Source organism: Pseudorca crassidens, chromosome 2, assembly GCF_039906515.1.
Source record: "Pseudorca crassidens isolate mPseCra1 chromosome 2, mPseCra1.hap1, whole genome shotgun sequence".
Taxonomy (NCBI): Eukaryota; Metazoa; Chordata; class Mammalia; order Artiodactyla; family Delphinidae; genus Pseudorca; species Pseudorca crassidens.
Window position 1 is genome coordinate 45,971,500 of NC_090297.1, and position 21,983 is coordinate 45,993,482.

At 38.6% G+C, this 21,983-nt stretch overlaps 1 protein-coding gene across 6 annotated transcripts in view; it reads right to left on the minus strand.

Moving 5' to 3' along the window:
• Positions 1 to 21,983, minus strand: part of USP24 (ubiquitin specific peptidase 24) — a 149,993-nt gene that overhangs the window by 47,427 nt on the left and 80,583 nt on the right. For all 6 annotated transcript variants that reach the window (XM_067726298.1, XM_067726300.1, XM_067726299.1 and 3 more), the window contains 10 exons: positions 18,989 to 19,074; positions 18,730 to 18,823; positions 17,300 to 17,455; positions 14,320 to 14,417; positions 11,471 to 11,566; positions 11,123 to 11,351; positions 10,270 to 10,429; positions 9,041 to 9,196; positions 6,831 to 6,901; positions 5,985 to 6,145 (listed from right to left, as the gene is read on the minus strand). In XM_067726298.1, coding sequence (XP_067582399.1) covers positions 5,985 to 6,145; positions 6,831 to 6,901; positions 9,041 to 9,196; positions 10,270 to 10,429; positions 11,123 to 11,351; positions 11,471 to 11,566; positions 14,320 to 14,417; positions 17,300 to 17,455; positions 18,730 to 18,823; positions 18,989 to 19,074 — 1,307 coding nt within the window. The remainder of the gene's footprint in view (positions 1 to 5,984; positions 6,146 to 6,830; positions 6,902 to 9,040; positions 9,197 to 10,269; positions 10,430 to 11,122; positions 11,352 to 11,470; positions 11,567 to 14,319; positions 14,418 to 17,299; positions 17,456 to 18,729; positions 18,824 to 18,988; positions 19,075 to 21,983) is intronic.

The following is a 21,983-nucleotide window of genomic DNA, read 5'->3' on the forward strand; positions in this document are numbered from 1 at the left end:
GTCAATTGGTGATAAGTGCTAAGAAGCAAAATAAAGTGGATAAAATAAGAAAAAGGTAAATTCTTTTATCTAGGATGATCAATGAAGCTTTTTCTGCAATTACAGAAGTGAAGAGCACAGGTTTTAAAGTCAGGCGGACCTTACTTTTAATCCTGGCTCCACTACTTACAGCTGGGTGTCCAGGGACAATTTATTTCAGTTGTCTCAGTTTTCTGATTTCTAAAATGCTTACTAGAGCATTAGAAATAAATGTGCACACATATACACAAACATAAAGGGCTCAAGAATGCACTAATGATGAGACTACATAATGAACCAAGAACTACGATTGTTAAAAAAGTGGGGATAATAAAACTGCCATACTCATTTGGCCATTGTGAGGATTAAATGATAAATGTATGCAAAGAATTTAGCATACTGTGTGGCACATAATCAGCCCGTGATAACTGCAATTATCATCACTACTATTATTATGGGGAAATATGTACCAAACTTGGGCATTAAAAAGTTGTGAAATGCAATTTTCAAATTATAAAAACACATAATTAAAAGACCCAATATTGTGTAAAATTAAATGCTTTACATTCAAGAGCTTCTCTGAGAGTGTATGTTAAAAAATTCATTTAATGCTTTCTGTTTCTTTCCCAAAGTTTAGAGGAACTTAATAACAAATCAAACTGTTAATGGTTAGTTATGTTAAATAATCTGACTCTTACAACAAGTAGAAGCACAACAGCTTACTACTTAAAAAATGGCTTACACATTTAAACTAAAGAATCACTGATCTAACTAGTTAATAAAAGGATTATCTGATTTTAGGAAACTTTAGCTAGGAAAAATTGGAATACTAAAGTAAAAAATGTACAAGGGCAAAAAAAGAAGTTTCTATAACTTTTAATCCACATGCCTTTATCAGGGAAAAATCATTCCCTGAAATTCTGGCTTTACATCACTAAAGACTTACTTTTCATGACCAGAAATACACAGCTAATGTCTATCTAATTTAGGTTAAATCTTAATGGTCAACTGCAGGTTTGCAAGTTTTAGTTAAACTAATTGTAAGTTTTAGTTAAATTTTTAAGTTTTATAAATCACTCACAATGATCTCATCTCAGAAACAAAAATCTTAACTTCTTTGTTATTTATAAATTTATAACATTAAAATAGGCTAGATGCTTCAAAATAATATTTAAGTTGAGACTTAGACATGTGGGCCAGGAACCTCCATATATGAGAGTGTGTGAGAACATAATCAAGGTTGAAACAAACATTTAATCCTGAAATGAAGACTTGCAAACTGATAATATAACTCAGTTCAAAAAAATTCTGAAGATTATATAACTTACAATTAGAAAATATAGGTATTTTAAAAAAAAGTCAGGGACAGATTGGAGAACAAATCACAAGGAAAATTAGAAAAGATCTTGTGACAAATAAAAATGAAAACACAACATACCAAAAGTTATGGGATGTAGCTTTTGAAAACAGTGCTACTAGGGAAGTTTATTCCTGTATGTGCTTACATTAAAAAGGAAGAATGATCTCAAATCAACAACCTAATTTTACACCTTAAGGAACTAGGAAAAGAAGAACAAATCAAATCTAAAGCTAGTAGAAGGAAGAAAATATTAAGAATTAGAGTGAAGATAAATAGAGAATAGGTAAACGATACACAAAATCTACAAAAGCAAAAGCTGGTTCTTCAAAAAGATTAACAAAATGACTCAAAAAAAGAGAGAAGACTCAAATAAATAAAATCAGAAATGAGTGAGGACACTACTACCAATTTATAAGATAGTATATGAGCAAGTGTACACCAAACAAATTGGATATCCCAGACGAAATGGACAAATTCCTAGAAACGTAACACTTTGGAAGACTAAATCAGGAAGAAATAGTGATTGCTTGCTATCACTAGCAAGAAGATTGAATCAATCAAAAACCTCCCAACAAAGAAAAGCCCTGGACCAGATGGCTTCACTGGTGAGTATTACCCAACAGTTAAAGAAGAATCAATACCAACCCTTCTCAAACTCTTTCCAAAAAACTGAAGAGGAGGGTACACTTCCAGCAAACCTAACTCAACAGTACATTTAAAGGATTTAACACCATGAACAAGTGAGACTGATACCTGGAATGCAAGGATGATTCAAAATATGAAAATCAATCAATGAATATACTACATTAACAGAATGAAGGAGAAAAACCCATGATCACCTCAACTGACATAGGTAAAAAAAATTGACAAAATTTAATGCCCTTTCATGATAAAACACTAAACAAACCAGGAGAGTAAGAAAACTACCTCAATCCAATAAAGGCCATATATGAAAGCCCCACAGATACTATCATGCTCAATGGTGAAAGACTGGAAGCTTTCCCCCACAATCAGGAACAAGGATGCCTACTTTCACTACTTCTATTTAACATAGTATTAAAAGTTCTAAGCAGAGCAATTAGGCAAGAATAAGAAATAAAAGACATCTAAATTGGAAAGACAGAAATAAAATGATCTGTTTGCAGATGACATGATTTTATATATGGAAAACCCTAAAGAGTTCACCAAAAAAACTGTTACAATAAATGAATTCAGCAAAGTTACAAAGATAAAAAATCTGTACATAAAAATCAGTTTCATTTCTACATACTAACAATGAACAAAGAATATGAAAAAAGAAAGACAACAATTCCACTTATAATAGCAACAAAAAGAATAAAATACTTAGGAATCAACTAAACCAAGGGAGCAAAAGACTTGTACAGTGAAAACTACCAACAATGCTGAAAGAAATGAAAGAAGGCTTAAATAAATCTAAAGATATCTTATGCTTGTGGATCAGAAGACTAAATCTTGTTAAGATGCCAATATCCAAAATGATCTACAGATTCAATGCAATCTCCATTAAAATATCAATGATGTCTTTCACAGAAACAGAAAAACCCATCCTGAAATTCATATGGAATCTCAAGGGGACCCCCAAAGAGCCAAAACAATTCTGAGAGAGAAGAACAAAATTGGAGGACTCACACTTCCTGACCTCAAGCTTACTACAATGCTACAGCAATCAAAACAGGGAGGTACTGGCATAAAGCCAGACATATAGATCAAGGAATAGGAATAAAGAGCTCAGAAATAAACATGTATGCATGCATCTATGTATGTGTGTAAATATATAATATATATATATATTTTTTTTTTTCAAATGATTTTCAACAGAAATGTCAAAACCATTCAGTGGGGAAAGGACAGTCTTCAAAAAAATGGTGCTGAGATAACTGTATATCCACATGGAAAAGAATAAAGTTGGACCCTTACTTCACATCATACACAAAACAACTCAAAGTGGACCAAAAACCTAAATCTCACAGCTAAACCAATAAAACCCTGAAAAAAACCAGGGGAGAAACTTCCTGACATTGGATCTGTCAGTGATTTCTTGGATATGACACCAAAAGCCCAGGCAACAAGATAAAACAGAGAAACTGGACTTCATTAAAATTAAATACTTTTTGCACATCACAGGACACTATCAAGGGAGTGAAAGAAATCCCACAGAATGGGAGAAAATGTTCGCAAATCATGTATATGATAAGGGATTAATATCCAAAATATATAAAGAACAACAAAAAACAGACAACCTAACTTAAAAAATGAGGAAATGGGGGACTTCCCTGGTGGTCCAGTGGTAAAGAATCCGTCTTCCAATGCAGGGGATGCAGGTTTGATTCCTGGTCAGGGAATTAAGATCCCACATGCCACAGGGCAACTAAGCCCACGTGCCATGATCTACAGAGCCCACGCGCTCTGGAGCCTGCGTGCCACAACTAGGAAGAGAAAACCCGCATGCCACAACTAGAGAGAAGCCTGCGCACCACAACGAAAGATCCCGCATGCTGCAACTAAGACCCAATGCAGCCAAAAACTAAATAAAATAAAAATAAATTTAAAAAAAAATGAGGAAAAGACTTGAATAGACATTTCTCCAAAGAAGATATACAAATGGCCAAATAAGCACAATGACATACTCAAAATCACTAATCATTAGGGAAATGCAAATCAAAACCCTGAGATGCACATCACACCCATCAGGATAGTTAGTCACAAAAGCGAACAGAAAACAAGTGTTGGCAAGGATGTGGAGAATATGCAACCCTTACACATTGCTGGTGGGAATGTAAGATGGTACAGCCACTGTGGAAACAGTATGGTGGCTCCTCAGAAAAGTCAAGCATACAATTGCCATATGACCCAGCATTTCTACTTCTGGGCATATACCCCAAAAAACTGAAAGCAGGACTCAAATTGATATTTGTATACTCATGTTCACAGTGGCATTATTCATACTAGCTAAAAGGTGGAAACCAAATGTCCATCTATGGGTGAATGGATAAACAAAGCATGATATATACATACATTCAGTCTAAATAGAAATGAAATCCTGACCCGTGCTGTAACATGGATGAACCCTGAAAATATTATGCTACGTGAAATAACATAGACACAAAGGACAAATATTGTATGATTCCACTTTTACGAGGTACCTAGAATAGTCAAATTCATAGAGACAACGTAGAATGGTGGTTGCCAGTGCCTTGAGGGAGGAGGGAAATGAATGGGGAGTTACTGTTTAATGGGAACAGAGTTTCAGTTTGGGATGACAAAAAAGTTCTGGATATGGACAGTGGTGATGATTGCACAATAATGTGTATGTACTTAATGTCACTAAGTTAGACCCCAAAATGGTTAAAACGCTAAATTTTATGTTATGCATATTTTGACACAGTAAAAAAAAAAAAATCTAGCAAATCTGAAAAAAAAAAAATCATCTCCATGATTGTCTTTGAACTATCTCTCTTCATTTCCTTTGTCCATTTTTCTATTTGGCTATTGGTCTTTTGTGGTTTATAACAACTCTTCACATATATTAGCAAAATTGGCCTTCTATCTGTCATATACGTTATAAATCTATTTATTCAGTTTAACTGACTTTTGACTCTACGGCATTTTAATTTTTATGGCGTTAACTTTATCAGTCTTTTACCTAATGGCTTCTTACTGGGTACACAGTCTCAGTTTAGGATGCTAAAGAAGTGTTGGAGATGGATGGAGATGGTTGCACAAAATTGTAAATACACTTAATGCCACTGAGTTGTACACTTAAAAATGGTAAAAATGGTAAACATTCCGTTATGTATATGTTACCACACTAAAAAAAAAAAAAGCCCAAGTTAGGATGCTTATATGTTAGGGGTTTAGAGTAGCTCTAACGTTTCTTCCCTCTAAGGGCTCTAATTTGTAAAGCATATACATATTGATCTCACAAATCTCTGTGGCACCTTCTAAGCCCCAGAGCAAGGGCTCGCTGGTAAAGCTGAATTAGAGAAACTGGCTTAAACCTGAGGTCAGTGTGGGATCTCTGATCTCCCAGCCTGGGCCTACACTGGGGCACCCCTGCATGCAGGCTTGCCTAAGGAGACAAGATGGGGCAGGCAGAATGGATTTACTCAAGTCATTCTCTGAGCCTGGACCTCAAGCCTTCTGCCATGCCCAGGCATGTATAAAACCAAGAAAGCAAGCCTGAAGGATACCCTAGTACCTCTAGACATGGAGTTATGAAGCAGGCTGAGCTAAGAAAGTGAGGTACAAGTGGACATGGGCAGTGCGACCTTTACACAGTGATCTGGCTTGAATCGTGCAGCTTCTCAACCACCAAGTGAGTCCTCTTTCTCTCTGGGGTAGGGGGACCAAGAGGAGTGGAGGTGGGAGTTGGGGTGCTTGAGAGGAAGAAAGCCTGGTAATGTTTCTTCTAACTCTTCTGTCCTGAATGGGGAGAAAACCTGAAATGCCCTCTTTCAGGGTACAAATGTTGGAAGAGGAAAGGAGAAAGTCCTTCATCTCAATCATGCACTGTGGACTCTGGGGGAGCAGTACACAAATCATTATTCTCTTTCTGTATGACGTGAACTTTTTCATCTTTACGTACCTCTGATTGACTCCTCGCATAATACTAGTTGGGGACCAGAGAGGCAGCTGAGCAGTGAGAATCACACCTAGGAGAAACTGATTTGGCTTTTGCACATCTGGATGGGCCGAAGTATCTGTCTGACTAAGAGTATACAGTTGATCACAGGCAACACGGCGAATCTGAAATTACATTTTTAGCGGCAAAGGAAGTACATCAACCAACACTTACAGACTGCTTAAAAAGTTATTTTCTTCCAAAGTCCACCTGTGAAGGATGCTGTAAGGGTTTGAGTATTTCAGTCTTTAATGGTAAAGTTTACATTGAATAAACTAGGGCTAATTTAAAACAAGTGTAGTCTGGGAACTAATTTCCCAAATTATTCTAGTACTGTACTCTCAGCAATAGGTTTATAATTTAATGTAAAATGAAAATAAGGAAAAAACTCTTCTGCAAATGCCTCAAAGTTAACTTTCAAGGTCATATACAAAAATGAGGATTATAAAATCTAATGAAAGTTCATGGCTTGAGGTTGGGTCTTTCTTGATTTTGACCAACTTGTTGATGCTTAATGCTAGCTGCCTTGGCCAGCTATGAATACTGAACACTGGCTGTAAGATTTTTTTAATAAACAAACACAAGTTAATCATAGCACTAGTCTCTTGACTTTCAGTGAAATATGGAACAGAAAGGAGGGCAACAGTACAAATGGTCACTTCGCTTTCAGAGGGCTCTGCAGCCTCTTTGTCTGATTCCCCGAGAGGACTAAACACCATCCCTTCTATACTCCCCACCATGTCACAGGTATCCAGAGAGCCCACGCAGAACAGGACCAAAGGGGCCTTTTATAAAGTAAAAAATCCTTACCTCAGCACTTGGTGATCCAAGTAGAATATCAATGATAAAATCAGCAACACAGGGCAAGTTATAGAAAGATGCTAATAATAAGAATAAAGATAATGGGAGCAGGGGAGGAAAATAAGTTAGGAAATGCATTTTCAAAATTTCAAAAATTTTGAATAATTTCTTAAGCTTAACTATCTTAGAAATCATCTCTTCTTCCACACAGAATCAAATTCAGTGCCTCCACAGCTGCACCCACGTCTCTGAGTCTATCCCACGAGAGCCCAAGGTGCTCAAAAGCAGGACTGTGTCTTGGTCATCTTCACATCCGGACATTTTTCATGATGCCGTGTGCACACCAGTTACAGAATAAATGTCTTGCCTTGATAAAACTGTCAATACTTGTGAACTATAAAATGTACCCCACAATAAACTTACAAATGATAAAAAAGCTTGAAGTTATAATTTTTTCATCTTGATTTGAAAATATCTCTATAATTAAACAATTGCAGGAAAATGGAACTAAAAGTATGGTATACGCTCAAAAGCATTTCATAATGAATTACTTTCATATATAAGCCTTTAAAAGCATTTCTGCTCAAAGTAAATCATTTCTGATATTACTGAACTGTCCCATAAACATCTAACTTTTTCTATATGTTTATCTTGACATCTTATATGATGAGTTTGGATGTTATACTAAATACATAATGATCACCAATTCTATGAACAGGCAGTCTGAATCAGTAGTAATAGTGAAGAATAGGGCTCTGATGTGTTGGTATAATTTTTTAAAGTGGAGTTGTTAAGACCTCATCCCTGAATAAGTATTTATTGAGGGCCTACTACACATCACACAGTGTTTGCGTGCTAAGGATTCAGTAGGGAACAAAATGAACAGAAGTCTCTGTTCTTAACGGAGCTTACCATCTAGTTGGGGAGGGGATAATGACAATAAACACAGTAAGCAGAGAAATTATATTGTATGCTATAAAGTGACAAGAGATATAGAAAAATAATAAAGAGTTTAGGTGATGGTGGGTGAGAGAAGGGTTGCAATTTCTTTAAAAAAGGCAGAGGAAGAACATACCAGGAATTGGGAACAGGCAGTGCAAGGGCCCCGAGGCAGGAATGTGCCTGAGTGTCAGGGAACAGCCAGGAAGCCAGGGTGGCTGAAGCACGGTGCGTGAGGGGAGAGCGGGAGAAGGTGAAGGCACACAGGTGTCACGGGGGTGGATGGTGTCAGGCCTTAGGAAAGACCTGGCTTTCACTCAGTGTGAACCGAGAGGCCACTGCAAGGTTTTAAACAGAGGAGTGATACAATCTGACTTACAGTTTAGAAGGTCCATTCTGGTTACTGTGTGGAGAATAAACTGCAAGGGTAGAAGCAGGGAGATTAGTCAGGGCACTACTGCTATAATCCAAGTAAGAGATGATGACAGGTCAGAGGGTGCTAACAGTGAAGGTGGTCTAAGGGTTGGAATCTAGATAGAATTTGAAGAAGGATGTGCTGACAGATTAGAAGGGTGTGAAAAAAAGGAATCAAGGATGTCTCCAAGAATAAAACTGCTATCAATTCAGATGGGAAATCTCTTGGGCGGTATAGGCCAGACCAGTAGTTCAGTTCTGGACATGTTAAGTTTGGGAAGTCTATCTGATATCTAAGTGGAGAAGTCAGGGCAGCGGTCCAGGCCGTAGAGTCAAATTTAAGTGTTATCAGCACATAGAGGGAATTTAAGGCTGTGAACGTGGATGTGATTATGGGGCGAGAATGAGTGCAGACAGAGATGAGGGACTGAGCCCTGTGGTGTCTAATGTTAAAAGTATGATTAGCAACAGCCTAGTTTGCCAAAACCAACAATAAAGACAAAAGGGCAAATCTTAAGTTTCATGATTTTTGATACTGGAGTCATTATCAGTTTAGGAATTGATATATAATTCTACTTCTATAGTTTCTGACATACAACTTTGGGTTGTTTTAATTCCTCCACTAGAAGGTAAGCTCCTGGAGAGCAGACATACTGCCCTGTAACATCTACTGTGGAACCCTGTATATAGAAGGTGCTCAATAAATACTTGTTCAGAATTTAAGTACTCTAGCACTATTCTTACCTATTCCACATGCCAACTTTCCCCTTTGCCATTTCTATTAACATGACCTTATCTATGAAGGGACAGAAATAATTCCTAACAGAAACCTGGCCTTTTACTAAAAGAGTAAGCCTCCTGCATACCCAGTTGTTGGCTCCGAAGCTGCAAGCAAGTAACAAGAAGAGACAAAGCCTCTCCAGCAATCAGGGAGTCTTTGGTGGACACGGACTGTTGTCGCACACAGATGCCTGCGTGCAGGGCTACCGGGTCCCCTTCACTTCCAGAGCTGCAATTGCTTCCTGGAAACAGGCAAGCAGAAGGTTACTGTGGATCCCACAGGACCCTGGAGATTATAATATCCTTTAATGAGTCCCATAATCCTCAAGTGAAAGTAAAGAGTTCAAGAAGACACTTTAGGCTAAGAAACAAGAGAGACTTAGTCACTTGATTTGAACCTCATTGCTTTGTACTTAAAACACATTTGGAACCATTAAAAAATATGTGTATGAGGCAAAACTAGTTTCGGGTGACAGAAGTAAGAACATTGCAATTTTGGAGGCATGTGGGAGTCCTGGGATATTAGAAATGTTCCTTATCTTGATTTAGATGGGTTACACAGATGTAAAAACCCTAAAAATCCTACATATTTGGCATTTCTGCCCTTTACTGTGTGTATGTCATACAGTTTATATATCCACACACAAAGATTGAGCAGGGAAACCAAATGAAGCTGAGAAATAAAGCTATTTATAAAGGCCTAACAGAAAATAACAGGCCAAACCAAGAAAATGATTTTTCCAGGTAAAAATTCTAGATGAATTTTTATTACAGCCACAATTATTGGCCTCCCTACACTTTTACACTCAGCAAGCTAAAACTCTGCTTGGTTTCTCTATATTCTGTATTTATAACCTTTTTTCTCTTAGTGTGACATACATAAATGAAGTGTGCATACACATACATGCACATTGAATGTGCACAAATCGAGTGTCCAGCTTGATGTTCAGAAACATTTAGTTTTAGCTCACGCTCAAAAACAAGGGAAGGGCTTCCCTGGTGGCGCAGTGGTTGAGAGTCTGCCTGCCGATGCAGGGGACACGGGTTCGTGCCCCGGTCCAGGAGGATCCCACGTGCCGCGGAGCGGCTGGGCCCGTGAGCCGTGGCCGCTGGGCCTGTGCGTCCGGAGCCTGTGCTCCGCGGCGGGAGAGGCCACAGCAGTGAGAGGCCTGCGTGCCGCAAAAAAAAAAAAAAAAAAAAAAAACAAGAGAAAAGGCTTTCTCCTTTCTGTGACTCTGAACAACCTATACAAAGATGATTCTTACAGCTACTCCCTGCCCAATATTCTGATTACTTTATCCTTTTTAATCAGTACCTGAACTGCTGAGCCTGTTTCGAATTCCAGCAGGAAACAGAGAATTACTTTCTTTAATTGGCTGGCTACTCCCAACGAGGTCAAGCCGTCCTGCAGCTGCAGCCCATGACAATCTCATGAAACAAGCCACGGTAGACGTGAAATCACTGACTTCCATTGTCTAAGGAAGTGAAGAGTGTTGTGAGAAAAGGTAGTACTTGAACACATCCCGCTGACTTCAATAACCTCCCCCCGTCTCAGTTTTGAGACTCGTTTCCTTCTAAGATCATCCACAAGATAGTCTTTTCCATGCTTCCATACTGTTCAAAGACTTTCACTACCCCTCTGCTACTTGTAATACAGAGACTCTACTCTCCATGTTCTGGCTTCAAATTACCCATCACCAACTTTGTTTTCATAGTTTCCCCTCTTCCACATTCTGCGTTTTGGCCTATGTGAACCACTGTGTGACCACCCACACAGGCTCTGGCTTTCTAACTGCTCACGCCCTCCCTTTTGCTTGAACAACTATCCCCTCTCCAAGCTAATCTCTGTATATCGAATCCCTACTATTCTTGAAGGCCTAGCTCAAATGCCACCTCCTACATAAAATCATCCGTGATAGCCACACATGAAGATAATTTATTCCACCTCCTCTCAAGGCCTGTAGAATGCTTTGCCTTTGTAGTTCTCTTATAACATCTGATAGCTTCTACCTGATTTACAGTTATTTCTGCACTAGTGATCTCTTTCTTACTCACCATAAGCTTCTTGAAGGCAATATTCACGTCAGTAATTTTTATATCTGCATACCACCACCAGCGCCTTCTAAACAGGAAGTACTTAATATTTCTTGAATACACCAATCACTTACTTGTATTGCAACTCGAGCAGCAGGGATGATTTCCTCAACCCTAATGGAAGACCTGTCAGACACTGACAGCTGTCGGTAGGATGACTTTTCTGGGGTACCACATAAGGACATCTGCCTGCTTGTCTGCCGGCTGACATTTCGGAACGGGCGAGAAGTAAGTGCTTCTATGCCGTCTTTGGTGAGGTCTTCCTCTAATAATGTCGGCAATGTTTGCCCCACAAGTAAAAATCTTAAAAGGAAACAAAAAGCTAGGCTTAGTCAAGGTCATTTCATACTATTTTAAAGGATGGGATTTGGAAGAAAAAGTCAAGAATTGCCTTCTGAGACGAACACAACATATTTGCATACCTTGCAAGTTGCAGGCAGATGGAATAAACTCCCTGCCTTGTTTCATAGTCTACTTCTGATGGGATGGAATCCCTCTGCATGACATTTACAACCAAACTTCAAAGAAAAGAAAAAAAAAAAGGCAGATATTAAAGACTTCTATTTCTTTTATAGGAAATCTTCTGTAAGTAATTTGATTGTTTATAAACATTATCAGTTACTTAAAATTTCTACAAGATCTTTACCTATAAATGGATCATACATATTCCTATTACAATTATTTCCTATAGTACATATAAACCTCCTGGTCCATTTAGAATTAGACTCCTTCCTTAGCCAAAAAGATAACCAACACAGAGTGTTTGGGTGGTTCTCCTTCTCACTAACTGGTTTCGAGTGCACCGATCAACTGCTATCTTGGTACTAGTACAACTGTCAATTCAAAAATATGTTCAGAATTGGTGTATTCCACAAAGCTTGTTTTTCATATCCACTACCACCTATATTGCTGCAAAAGCTTCCCAACTGTTCTTCCTGATTCTACTCTTGATGTTTCACCACCAAAATCTATTCTCAAAAGATCAACCAGAGTGATCCTTTAAAAATGGAGGTCACCATGGAACTGCTCTGCACAAAATCCTCCCATGGCTTCCTATTTCCTTCATAGTAGCTTGTAAGATCCTGCATAACCGGACCTCTGGTATCTCTGTGACCTCATGCTTCCTACCCTGCCCCCTCACTTGGCCCCAACCACACTAGACCCCTGCCGGCCTCGCAGGCACCAGGTTCGCCCACACAGGGGCTCGCACTGGATGCTCCTCCGGACAGCTTTCCCCCGTATCTCCAGGTCTTGCTCCCTCCCGTCCTTCAGGTCTTTGTAAAATGTCACCCCATCAGTGAAGCTTTCCCGGATCACCCCACTGGATATCTCCATCCACTCTTTCTTGTCTTATTTTTCTCTACAGCTCTTATCACCACCTGACATACACTTTTACTTCTTCGTTTATTGTCTGTCTTCCGTTCCAGACTGTAAGCTTCATGAGGACATGGATTTTTGTTTCATCTACTCACTGCTCTGTTCCCAGTGCTTAGAACAATGCAGGCACGTACGTTAACTGACATTCAAAAATAAGCCAGAAGTCAAATGCCTTAATTAGCACAGCTCTGTAACTGGCTGAGTGATCTGAAATGAGTTTAAACCTTCTAGTTCCACTTCTCTGTTTCCCACCCCCTTTATCTCCTCAAGGTCTCACCCAACTTCTCTTCCCCTGAAGGCCTCCAGACAGGAATTCCTTCAACTACCCTCTGTTCAAACGTCAAGTGGGTCTTCACTCCTTCCTCCCCCAGGGGAAATGGCATGCCTACTTCTTTCTGGAGCAAATCTCCTTCCAACTGCAGTGGAACTTAGCCCCATCGGTTGATCATCCCCCTTTCTTTTATCTTTATTCTTTTCTTTTTCATCGGCCCCTTTTAGTCAGCCTACAATGAGAATCAAGTCTTCTACAAATTAAAATCAAAACAGAAGAGCAAACTTTCCCCTCAGTTATTCTACCCTTCAAACTCCTGTCACCTCCGTTTTCTCACTCAACATAAAGCAGAGATTTGTACTTACTGATTCTGCTTCCCATCCTTACACTTGCCACGCAACACTTGGCCAGCTGCTTATGCCCTGAGGCTTTACTTACACACTGATGTCTCCCTGAACCTCTAGTGCCATTCTCCACTTCTCTCGAGAGCATCATGTCCAAACCATCCTCTTCACATGACTCACAGGGACCTCGTGTGCAATCAAATTCTTGACTTTCTCACTTTCCTCCATCTGGTTCCATATTTATTTCCCATATGGGTTAAAGAGTCACCATTCACTCACTCTTCCAAGCTAGAAATCACAGGCCATTTTATAAATGTTCCTACCCTATATCTAGTCATAAAGACTTGCCTATTTCACCTTATTCCTTCTACCACACTGTCCCATATTTAGAAACGGTCACCTCTCCTCTGGAACAGTCAAAGTTCTATAGTTCTCCCTGCCTGCAGCCTCTCCCTCCCACTTCTATCCATCTTCTCCACTGTAGCCAGAGTAACTGTTCTAGGTAACTCCTGGGTTAGAAACCTCCTGTTTTTCCATGGTCTTCAAGATAAAGCTGAAATTCCTCAATGTGACCCCTCTTTACGTATTTCTCTCCTTTATCCTTTGCTCTAGCCTCACTAGGCAACTGTACTTCCCAAAACAGTCCATGATGCTTTCACTCATCCCCACCCCACCTCTGGCTTAGAGTGAGTGCCCTTTTCCCCTTATTTACCTAGGGAATGGCGACTCATCGCTCAATTCCTAGCTCAAATGTCACTTTCTGGAAAGCATTTCCTACTCTTATGATCCTAAGCAAATCTAACCATTTAACCACTGCTTTCTTCCCCACCCCACAAAGCACTTTTTATAAGCCTCTGTTTTGATACTTATGATAACTGTTTGTTATTCTTTATTAAACCATGAGGCTCTCAAAGGCAGGGATAGTATCTGTGCACCCCCATCACTAATGCCTTGCACAACATAGATTACCGACAATTAGATTCACCTTATCTCAAACTGATGTGGGAATGAACAGAAACAGTAAGCCTTCTCTCCTCTACTCGAGAATTTCCCTCACTACCAGAGAGGAAAGAGACATGCTTCTGTCAGTTTTCCAAATAATCAAAAGTCATAAAATGAGTTAAAATATTCCAAAGACTAAAATAACACTCCTTATTATAACTGTCATAATGCTTCACATAATGCCTTGTAAGAATAAGCAAGGCTTGGCAGGAGAAATTAACTAAAATAACTAGATTCGTTTTCTGCAATTCATATAACATAATATCGAAACTCTAACCTCAAACCTCCTGCTTTGAGGAAGTTCTCACAAAAGGATTTTGCACAGTTTCTTGCCATGTCATCATCAGCTGTTGGCATGAGTTTGGAGCTTAGAACCTTGGAAAAAGATAAGCACAATTAATCATCCCAACATTTCCAGTTGAAATTACTCCTTTATACTAAGTAAAACAATCAGACAATTTGAATCAGAATCTCTTTAAATGCTACTGTTCTTTTTACCCTCAGTAGTGTAAGGAGGCTGATGTTTCACAAATAAAATAATCACATTTTCCAAGTTCCATTTACTTAGCATGAAAAACCTTTCTGTTTTTAAGAGAGCTGGTGTATTCTTCTTTTTATGAAACCAGCAAATGTGAAGGTCTCAGGCTCCCAGACTTAGATAAGAGCAGGTAACATTATGTGTTATGCTGATATGTTCTAGAAAAAGTATATAAACTAAAGTCTTACAAAACAGCCCATTTATTATAAATGCTGGATGAGTTGCCAGATAATGATTCTAACTCCTATTTACTGAGCACCTATCTACAAAGTACTAGGCATAAGGTGAGGTACTTAACATGCATTCTCTCTTAATCTCACTATGCACAGCACAGGTATTTTACTCTACAGGTAAAAGACTGAGACCTGAGAGGTTAAGTGACCTCCCACCCGAGGTCACATAGTTAGAATTCAAGTCCAGATGTGCCTCACTCTAATACCCATGCCCCTTTTATGACACTGCAATACCCACCTAAAGGAAAGCTCAACTAAATATTCTGGTATAGTAGAGAATTATTTCACATAACTAATCATACTGTGGTATGAGACGACGAATCTAGCTCACATTCTAGTTTTACCACCGACTAGCTGAAAGATCTCAGATATGTAATTTTCCTTTTTTGCCTCAGGTTTCTCATACGGTAAATGAGGACAATAATTACCTTTACCGGAGGACTGTTTGTAAGTAGGATAACACAAGCTTAAGGTGCTTTAGTACAAGCTCTGGCACAAAACAATTGCCCAGTAAACAACTGCTTATTTAGTAATGATTTAAAAAAAAATTTTAAAGCTCATTGCTGCAGTTTCCCCAAGGTTTTAATCTAGATGTAATTCAAGATCCTTTTCTATTCAAAAAAATCTGCTTCTATGAACCTATTAGTTTTACGAGCTTAGATTTTTAACGTGGTATTTTTGTTTAAAGATGCTTTCTTCCTAAGCTGCCCTTTGGGAAACAGCCTCACCAGCCTCAGATCACAAGCATCACACAAGGAGAATGGGAACCCTCTGCTATCCTAACCCCTCCTGAATGTCAACAGCCACATGCACATACTCCCCATGTTTAATGGACAATTTAGTGAAGATGGAAGGTTTCTCCAAAGGAATGGGTATTTGGAATATCCACTTTGAATTTTCCTAGTGGGCAAACATAAGTTAAAGATCGAAATGCAAGGACATTAACCTTGCAGGTAATAGTAAAAATAAGTGCTCTGGGAGTGTTAGGTTTTCTACATTTTTTATGTCAAGCAAAAGAAAACCTATCAGAGGAATTTCCAGTTAATCAGAAGTCCTAAAATTATACCGGAGATAATTTATATAACCCTTTGGCTCTAAGATAATGCAATCTAGATAGCCAATGACAAGCTAGACCCACTGTTGGGTCATTCTGTTTCTCTGGGTGCTCTCAAATATGGGTGTTAAAATTTATACCTTAACTTTCTGAGACAATCATTCAAAAGCAAATGACAAATCTGGCAGTAATTGTAAGATGTCAATTTCATAAGCTTGAGTTAGCCAAAAATATCTAGGTAATTTTCTGTTTTAGAATATTGTATGTATTTTTAAATGTCTGCAAGAAATAAGGACATGTTTTATTTTTAAAATATTTGCTAGATATTTTCTCCTTTTGAACCCAACAAATGTTTTCACAAGAATGATTATTTTAAGGCAAATATGAAATGTTAACACAGCTCCACCATATAAATAAGTGAAACATAAAAATGAATGAATGTAATTTTATACTCCAAATTAGACTGTCAGATGAAATAAAACTCGGAAAAGATGCCCAAGCAGGTACCTTCCTACCAATTATGACCTATGTTGTGATTCAAAACCTACTGAAGATAAATGGTAATTTGATGATTAAGGTTGCTTAGGCACTGATCTGGATTCCTTAATAAATAACTGACTGGATAGAACATATTAGGGCAAAGCAAAATCATTCAGGGCTCTATTTTCTCCAGATCTTAAGTGGCCTGAGGGTCTAGCCCCTCACCCTCTAAGAGTGGGCCACTCTCCACACTGCTTTGTTACTGCTTTCATTTCATGACTCAGCCTATCCAGCCTCCCCTATGTCTTACTCATAAGATCTTGGAGCATTTATCTTGTCCTTTCAACTCTGACCCTTTAAATACCACAATGACTTGTAGACAGTAAACAGTTAGTAAATGTTTACTGAACTACATCTACTAGTTTAAAGCTACTACTGGGAAGAAGGGTAATAAAAATATTCTTTTCAAATTCTTTTAATTCTTTTTTTTAACCTTGAAATAATAATGTTAATGTGACTCCTGACAAACTCCTTATAAAGCTTCATTAATGGCCACAAATTACAACAGCTTTTTTAAAAAGTTAGGATGCATTTAATAACAAGAAGGCTGAGGATTAGGAACTGATGTTATACAGACTTGCAAAACTTCCAGAGGAAGATAATGACACATTTTAATACATAACGCTTCCTACTTATTTATTTACATGCTATTTTGCAAGTATAACAACGCACACAGGTATAAACTGAAAAAGAAAACTGAGCATGTTCAAAGTCCAAAACAACAAAATACTTCAATTTATATTCTATTTTTTACTTTTTAAAACTAATTTTTCTTAACAAACCATTCAATAATAATAGAAACCTATTTACTTATTTCTGATATCTGAAAGCATGAACCTTTAGGCCAAAATGAATCTGTTAAAATGAAATAAAAAGAAATGAGGTTTCTTACTTCTAAGTTGTAGAGCACTCTGAAGGTGGACATTCCTGGAGCGAAAGATCGAAACAGACTTTCTAAAATTGAACTGGCGCTTGGCTGATGCTGCTGCTTGGAAGAGAGGGATGGAGATTTTGAAGACTGAGCACTTGTTTCAGACAGCAATGTTTTCTAAGTTTAATAGAAAGAAAAAAGGAATATACAGCTCAAAAGCACAAATTAAAGAGAAGCAGATATCACTACACACTCTAATGTTTTTTCCAACTTTAATATAATCAAATCAATGAAATTTTCTAAAAATTAATCTCAAAGCCACATCACTCTAATTATTAACAAAGCACTGAACTCCATCACACAGACAGTAAATGCTCAACAGCATTCCAATCCTACAGGAATGCTTCTGGGATTGTATTCTAAGCAACACTAGTGGGGTCATCCTAATTTGTTTCCCTGTTTTTAAAATTTGTACCACTAGGAGACTTCTCTGGTGGTCCAGTGGTTAAGACTCTGTGCTCCCAATGCAGGGGACATGGGTTTGATCCCTGGCTGGGGAACTAAGATCCCACACACCGCAACTAAGCTTGCGCGCCGCAACTACTGAGCCCATGCACTCTAGAGCCCTCGCGCCGCAACTAGGAAAGCCCACATGCTGCAGTGAAGAGCCCTCGCAGCCAAAATAAAATAAATAAATTAATTAAAATAAATAAATAAATAAATAAAATTTGTACCACCAAACATTGATAATTAAATTATAAGATCGCAGTGTAGTAGTTTTGATAATTTTTTAAGTTAGTATGAGTAATATAGTTTTTAATTACATTAGTTCTCTTCTTCCTCAAATTAATATATAAGGTACATGTGACATGATTATGAGCTCATCTAAACTATAATCACTGAAATACAAAATTCATAACTTAGTTCTAACAGCTTTGATCTAAATGAATTTATTCTGAGAACACAAACAATATTATAGATAAAACACAATTTCATTATATATATATACACAACTCTTAAGGAACAAGATTCTAAACATTAAACAAAAGGAACTTTAAATATCAACTGTGAAAATATTAAATGATAACCCATTTACGCAAGCAACTCAAACATATGCAACAACCACATTCAGAGAGGCATCATAACAGAAGAAAAATATCTCAACTCAATCAGAACTAGAGTCTGACCCTAGTCAAAACCGTTCATCACTCTGCACTTGGGTTTCCTAATATAAAACATGAAGGAGGTGGAAGCAGATGATACTAAAGGCTCTTCCAGTTCTAAAATTTGATATCATTATTTACAGCAAAGGTATTTTTCTAAAGAAAAAAAAAAAACTGTTATGGGAAAGATGATATCATATGACCTTAATGTGATGTCATGCTGTATTTTCACTGAATCATGATATAAAATTTCCATGCCTGTTAAATAACTATCCAAGATACTCATACCTTTCTTCCTAAAGAATCAAGTTGATCAAGGGCTTCCTGAATGGCTGGATCAGTGGGTATCAAGAGCAGAAGCTTTCGTACTCGTAGAGTTATCCTGAAATTTTTCAAATATTAATTTTTTTTCACACAAACCACAGTTTCAATAACAAAGTCACTTAGTATGGGATGTGAAGTAATATACATTTCAAGTGAACATTTACTGGGTTCCCTAACTTTAATACCTTTCTCTCTTTCAAGCTTTGTAAACATTTCTATTTACCTTGGCTCCTCCAGATTGGCCAGCTGGTAAAGCATGTCAAATACATTGCACACAAGTGCCATCACCACACCAGGGAGGGATTTCTCCTGAGGGAGGAAGCAAAACATAAATGCAAATTTACAAAACAATTTCCTCCTTTTCTAATCAAAGGTACGAACAATAAAATTCCTGGTTCTTAAAGACTGGCCTGCAAAACTTGAGGGAAGCATGGTGCTTATCTGTCTCAAACAACGACGCACGGAAACACAGAGTGAGGGACCACTCCCTCTCCTAGCGTGCTCATCACCTGGGCTCTCTTCTCCTACCACCTGCTGGCCAAGGGGCTAAGGCACCAAAAAGCAGGCAGCGGCAGAGAGGCAAAAGGAAGGGCAGATGTGATGAACAGAACGGAGGGTGGGCACCGTTGGAAGCTGATCATAGCTTGGCAGGAGCAAACAAGGCAGAGTGATTTAAAAGCAAATTCATTCAGAACTCTAATGGAAAACTGATGAATTCATAAAAGTGCTAACAAAAGATCAAGATGAAAAAAAATTAATTACATGGGACTGAGTGAACTGATGAGGATGATTATAATTTTTGTGACTTTCTGTTTGAATAATAATAATAAAAAATCCCACAAGGACTCAGAGGCAAAAAATATACAAAGCAATTTTCACTGCAAGGTAAAGGAGCCGTTACAGTGGAGGATTACTGGGCTGAATGTCAATATTATGACGTGTTTCGTGTTTGGTAATTGCAATCATTGTTGCGGTCATCCATTTACAATACTTGGTGTCAGTTTATTTATCTCTTGTTAAAATATAATACAGTGTGTGTGTGTGAGTTGTGAAATAAAACCAAAACAAAACCAGGAGTCAACCGTATTACAAAAAAATAAAGGGCTTCCCTGGTGGCGCAGTGGTTGAGAGTCCGCCTGCCGATGTAGGGGACATGGGTTCGTGCCCCGGTCCGGGAAGATCCCACATGCTGCGGAGCGGCTGGGCCCGTGAGCCACGGCCGCTGAGCTTGCGTGTCCGGAGCCTGTGCTCCACAACGGGAGAGGCCACAACAGTGAGAGGCCCGCGTAACGCAAAAACAAACAAACAAACAAAAAAACCCACAAATTCAAAGTGATATAATCAAACACACACACTCACACAACCACATAGATATAAATGTAATTTAAGTTGAGAAAAAGAAGTTGGCCTCTTTTTTTTAAAGGTGAAAAAAATGGATACAACTGTATAGAAGAGATTCAGATGTGATTAAAGTACTATTTTCTGGTATAAGAAATAAAAAAGCTGGATATCACTATAGAATATATTTGGGAAGGTTTTTAATAAATTCAGGGTAAATATGAGATAGTTTAAAAATGTTAAACTCAAAGATGCTATGTACGTCATTTCTGTTGCTGATAAACTGTCATAATACTGCTCTGAGTATGATTTCGTTCTTAAATTCTCACTACATATAAGTATAGTTACTTTTTAAGAAACGGCACAATACTAACATTAACCCTGCAGGATTCTGTGGTATCTATAAGCAAGGCTATGCTCTCTAAGTGAAAGAGACAGCCATGCAAAGATCTTACATTTGTAATTAAATGAAAGGACTATACATAATAACTATGAAAAAAATCCCTCTCTGTCATTTAAATACGTTTATTTCACACTAAGGCTGGTATTATCTTACTTTTCTAGACTATAAAAGCATAAAGAACTGAAAGGTCTTGTTAGTTTTGTACCCCTGGTGCTGAGCTCAGTTCCTGGCAGAGAGAAGGTACAAAAAACCCTGATTCATAAAATCATTCAACAAATACTGATTACCTATTATGTTCTAGGCACTGTTTTAGGTGCTGGAAATACAGCAGTGAGCAAAACAGACAAAGGTCTGCTCTCAAGGAGCTTAAATTTCACTGGTGGGGGGGAGAGGCAAAAATAAAGTAGGGAAGGGAAATGAGATGTGCAGGAGTAGCAACAGGTGGCAAGTTTAGACAGGACTGCCAAAGAAGGCTCACCAAGAAGGCAACATTTGAGTGAAGGCTGAAGGAAGTGAGAAAGAACCACATGGGTATCAGGAAAGAACATTACAAGCGCAGAGAAGAGCAAGTGCACAGGGCCCACTTTGTTTGAGGACCAACATGGAGGCCAGTGCAGCTGGAGTGCTGAGAGTGAGGGTGGGTCATGGGGGAACATCTCAGTGGGGGGGATAGACCAAGTAGGCCCTGAAGGTCCCAGTAAAGACTCTGGCTCTTACTCTGAGTGAGGTGGGAGCCGCTGGAAAGTCTGAGCGGAGGAGTGGCATATAATCTGACTCTGTTTAAAGGAGATCATGGGCTGTTGGGTGCTACACAGAGAAGAGACTGAACTGGTATAGGGGCAGAAGCCCTGAGACCAGTTAAAGTACTCCTGAAACCCTCCAGCTGAGCGAGGATGGCTGCTTAGATTGGTGTGGAAGCTGCGGAGGCAGAGAAAAGGAGCTAGATTCTAGATGAATTTTAAAGGTAGAGTCAAGGATTTGCTGACGGATAGGGCTATGCTTTGAGAGAAAGTAGGGACCCAAGGATTTTGGCATGAGCCACTAGAAGAATGAAATAGGCATTATCTGAAATACAGCAAGACTGGGATGAAGAGGTTTGGGTTAGGGGTGAGGTAGTGGGAAAGGGGATATCAGGAGCTCAGTTTTGGATGTTAGGACTGGGATGTCTATCACACATTTAAGAGGAGATGCTGATTAACCAGTTGGTTCCATGTACCTAGACTTCAAGCTGAAGATAAAAATTGGGGTGTTATCAATATACATACAATATATAACGCTTTGAAACTAGATGAGATTCCTAAGGGAATGAGCGTAGACAGAGGAAAGGTCAAAGGACAGAGCCAGGGAACTTCTTTGTACACAGATCAGGAAGATGAAAAGGAGGCAGCAGAGGAGACCAAAGAGGGAGAACCAGAGCGGGAGGGCGGAGCCAGGGGGGTTCTGAAAGCCAAGGGAAAAAGTATTTCAAGGGGAAGTG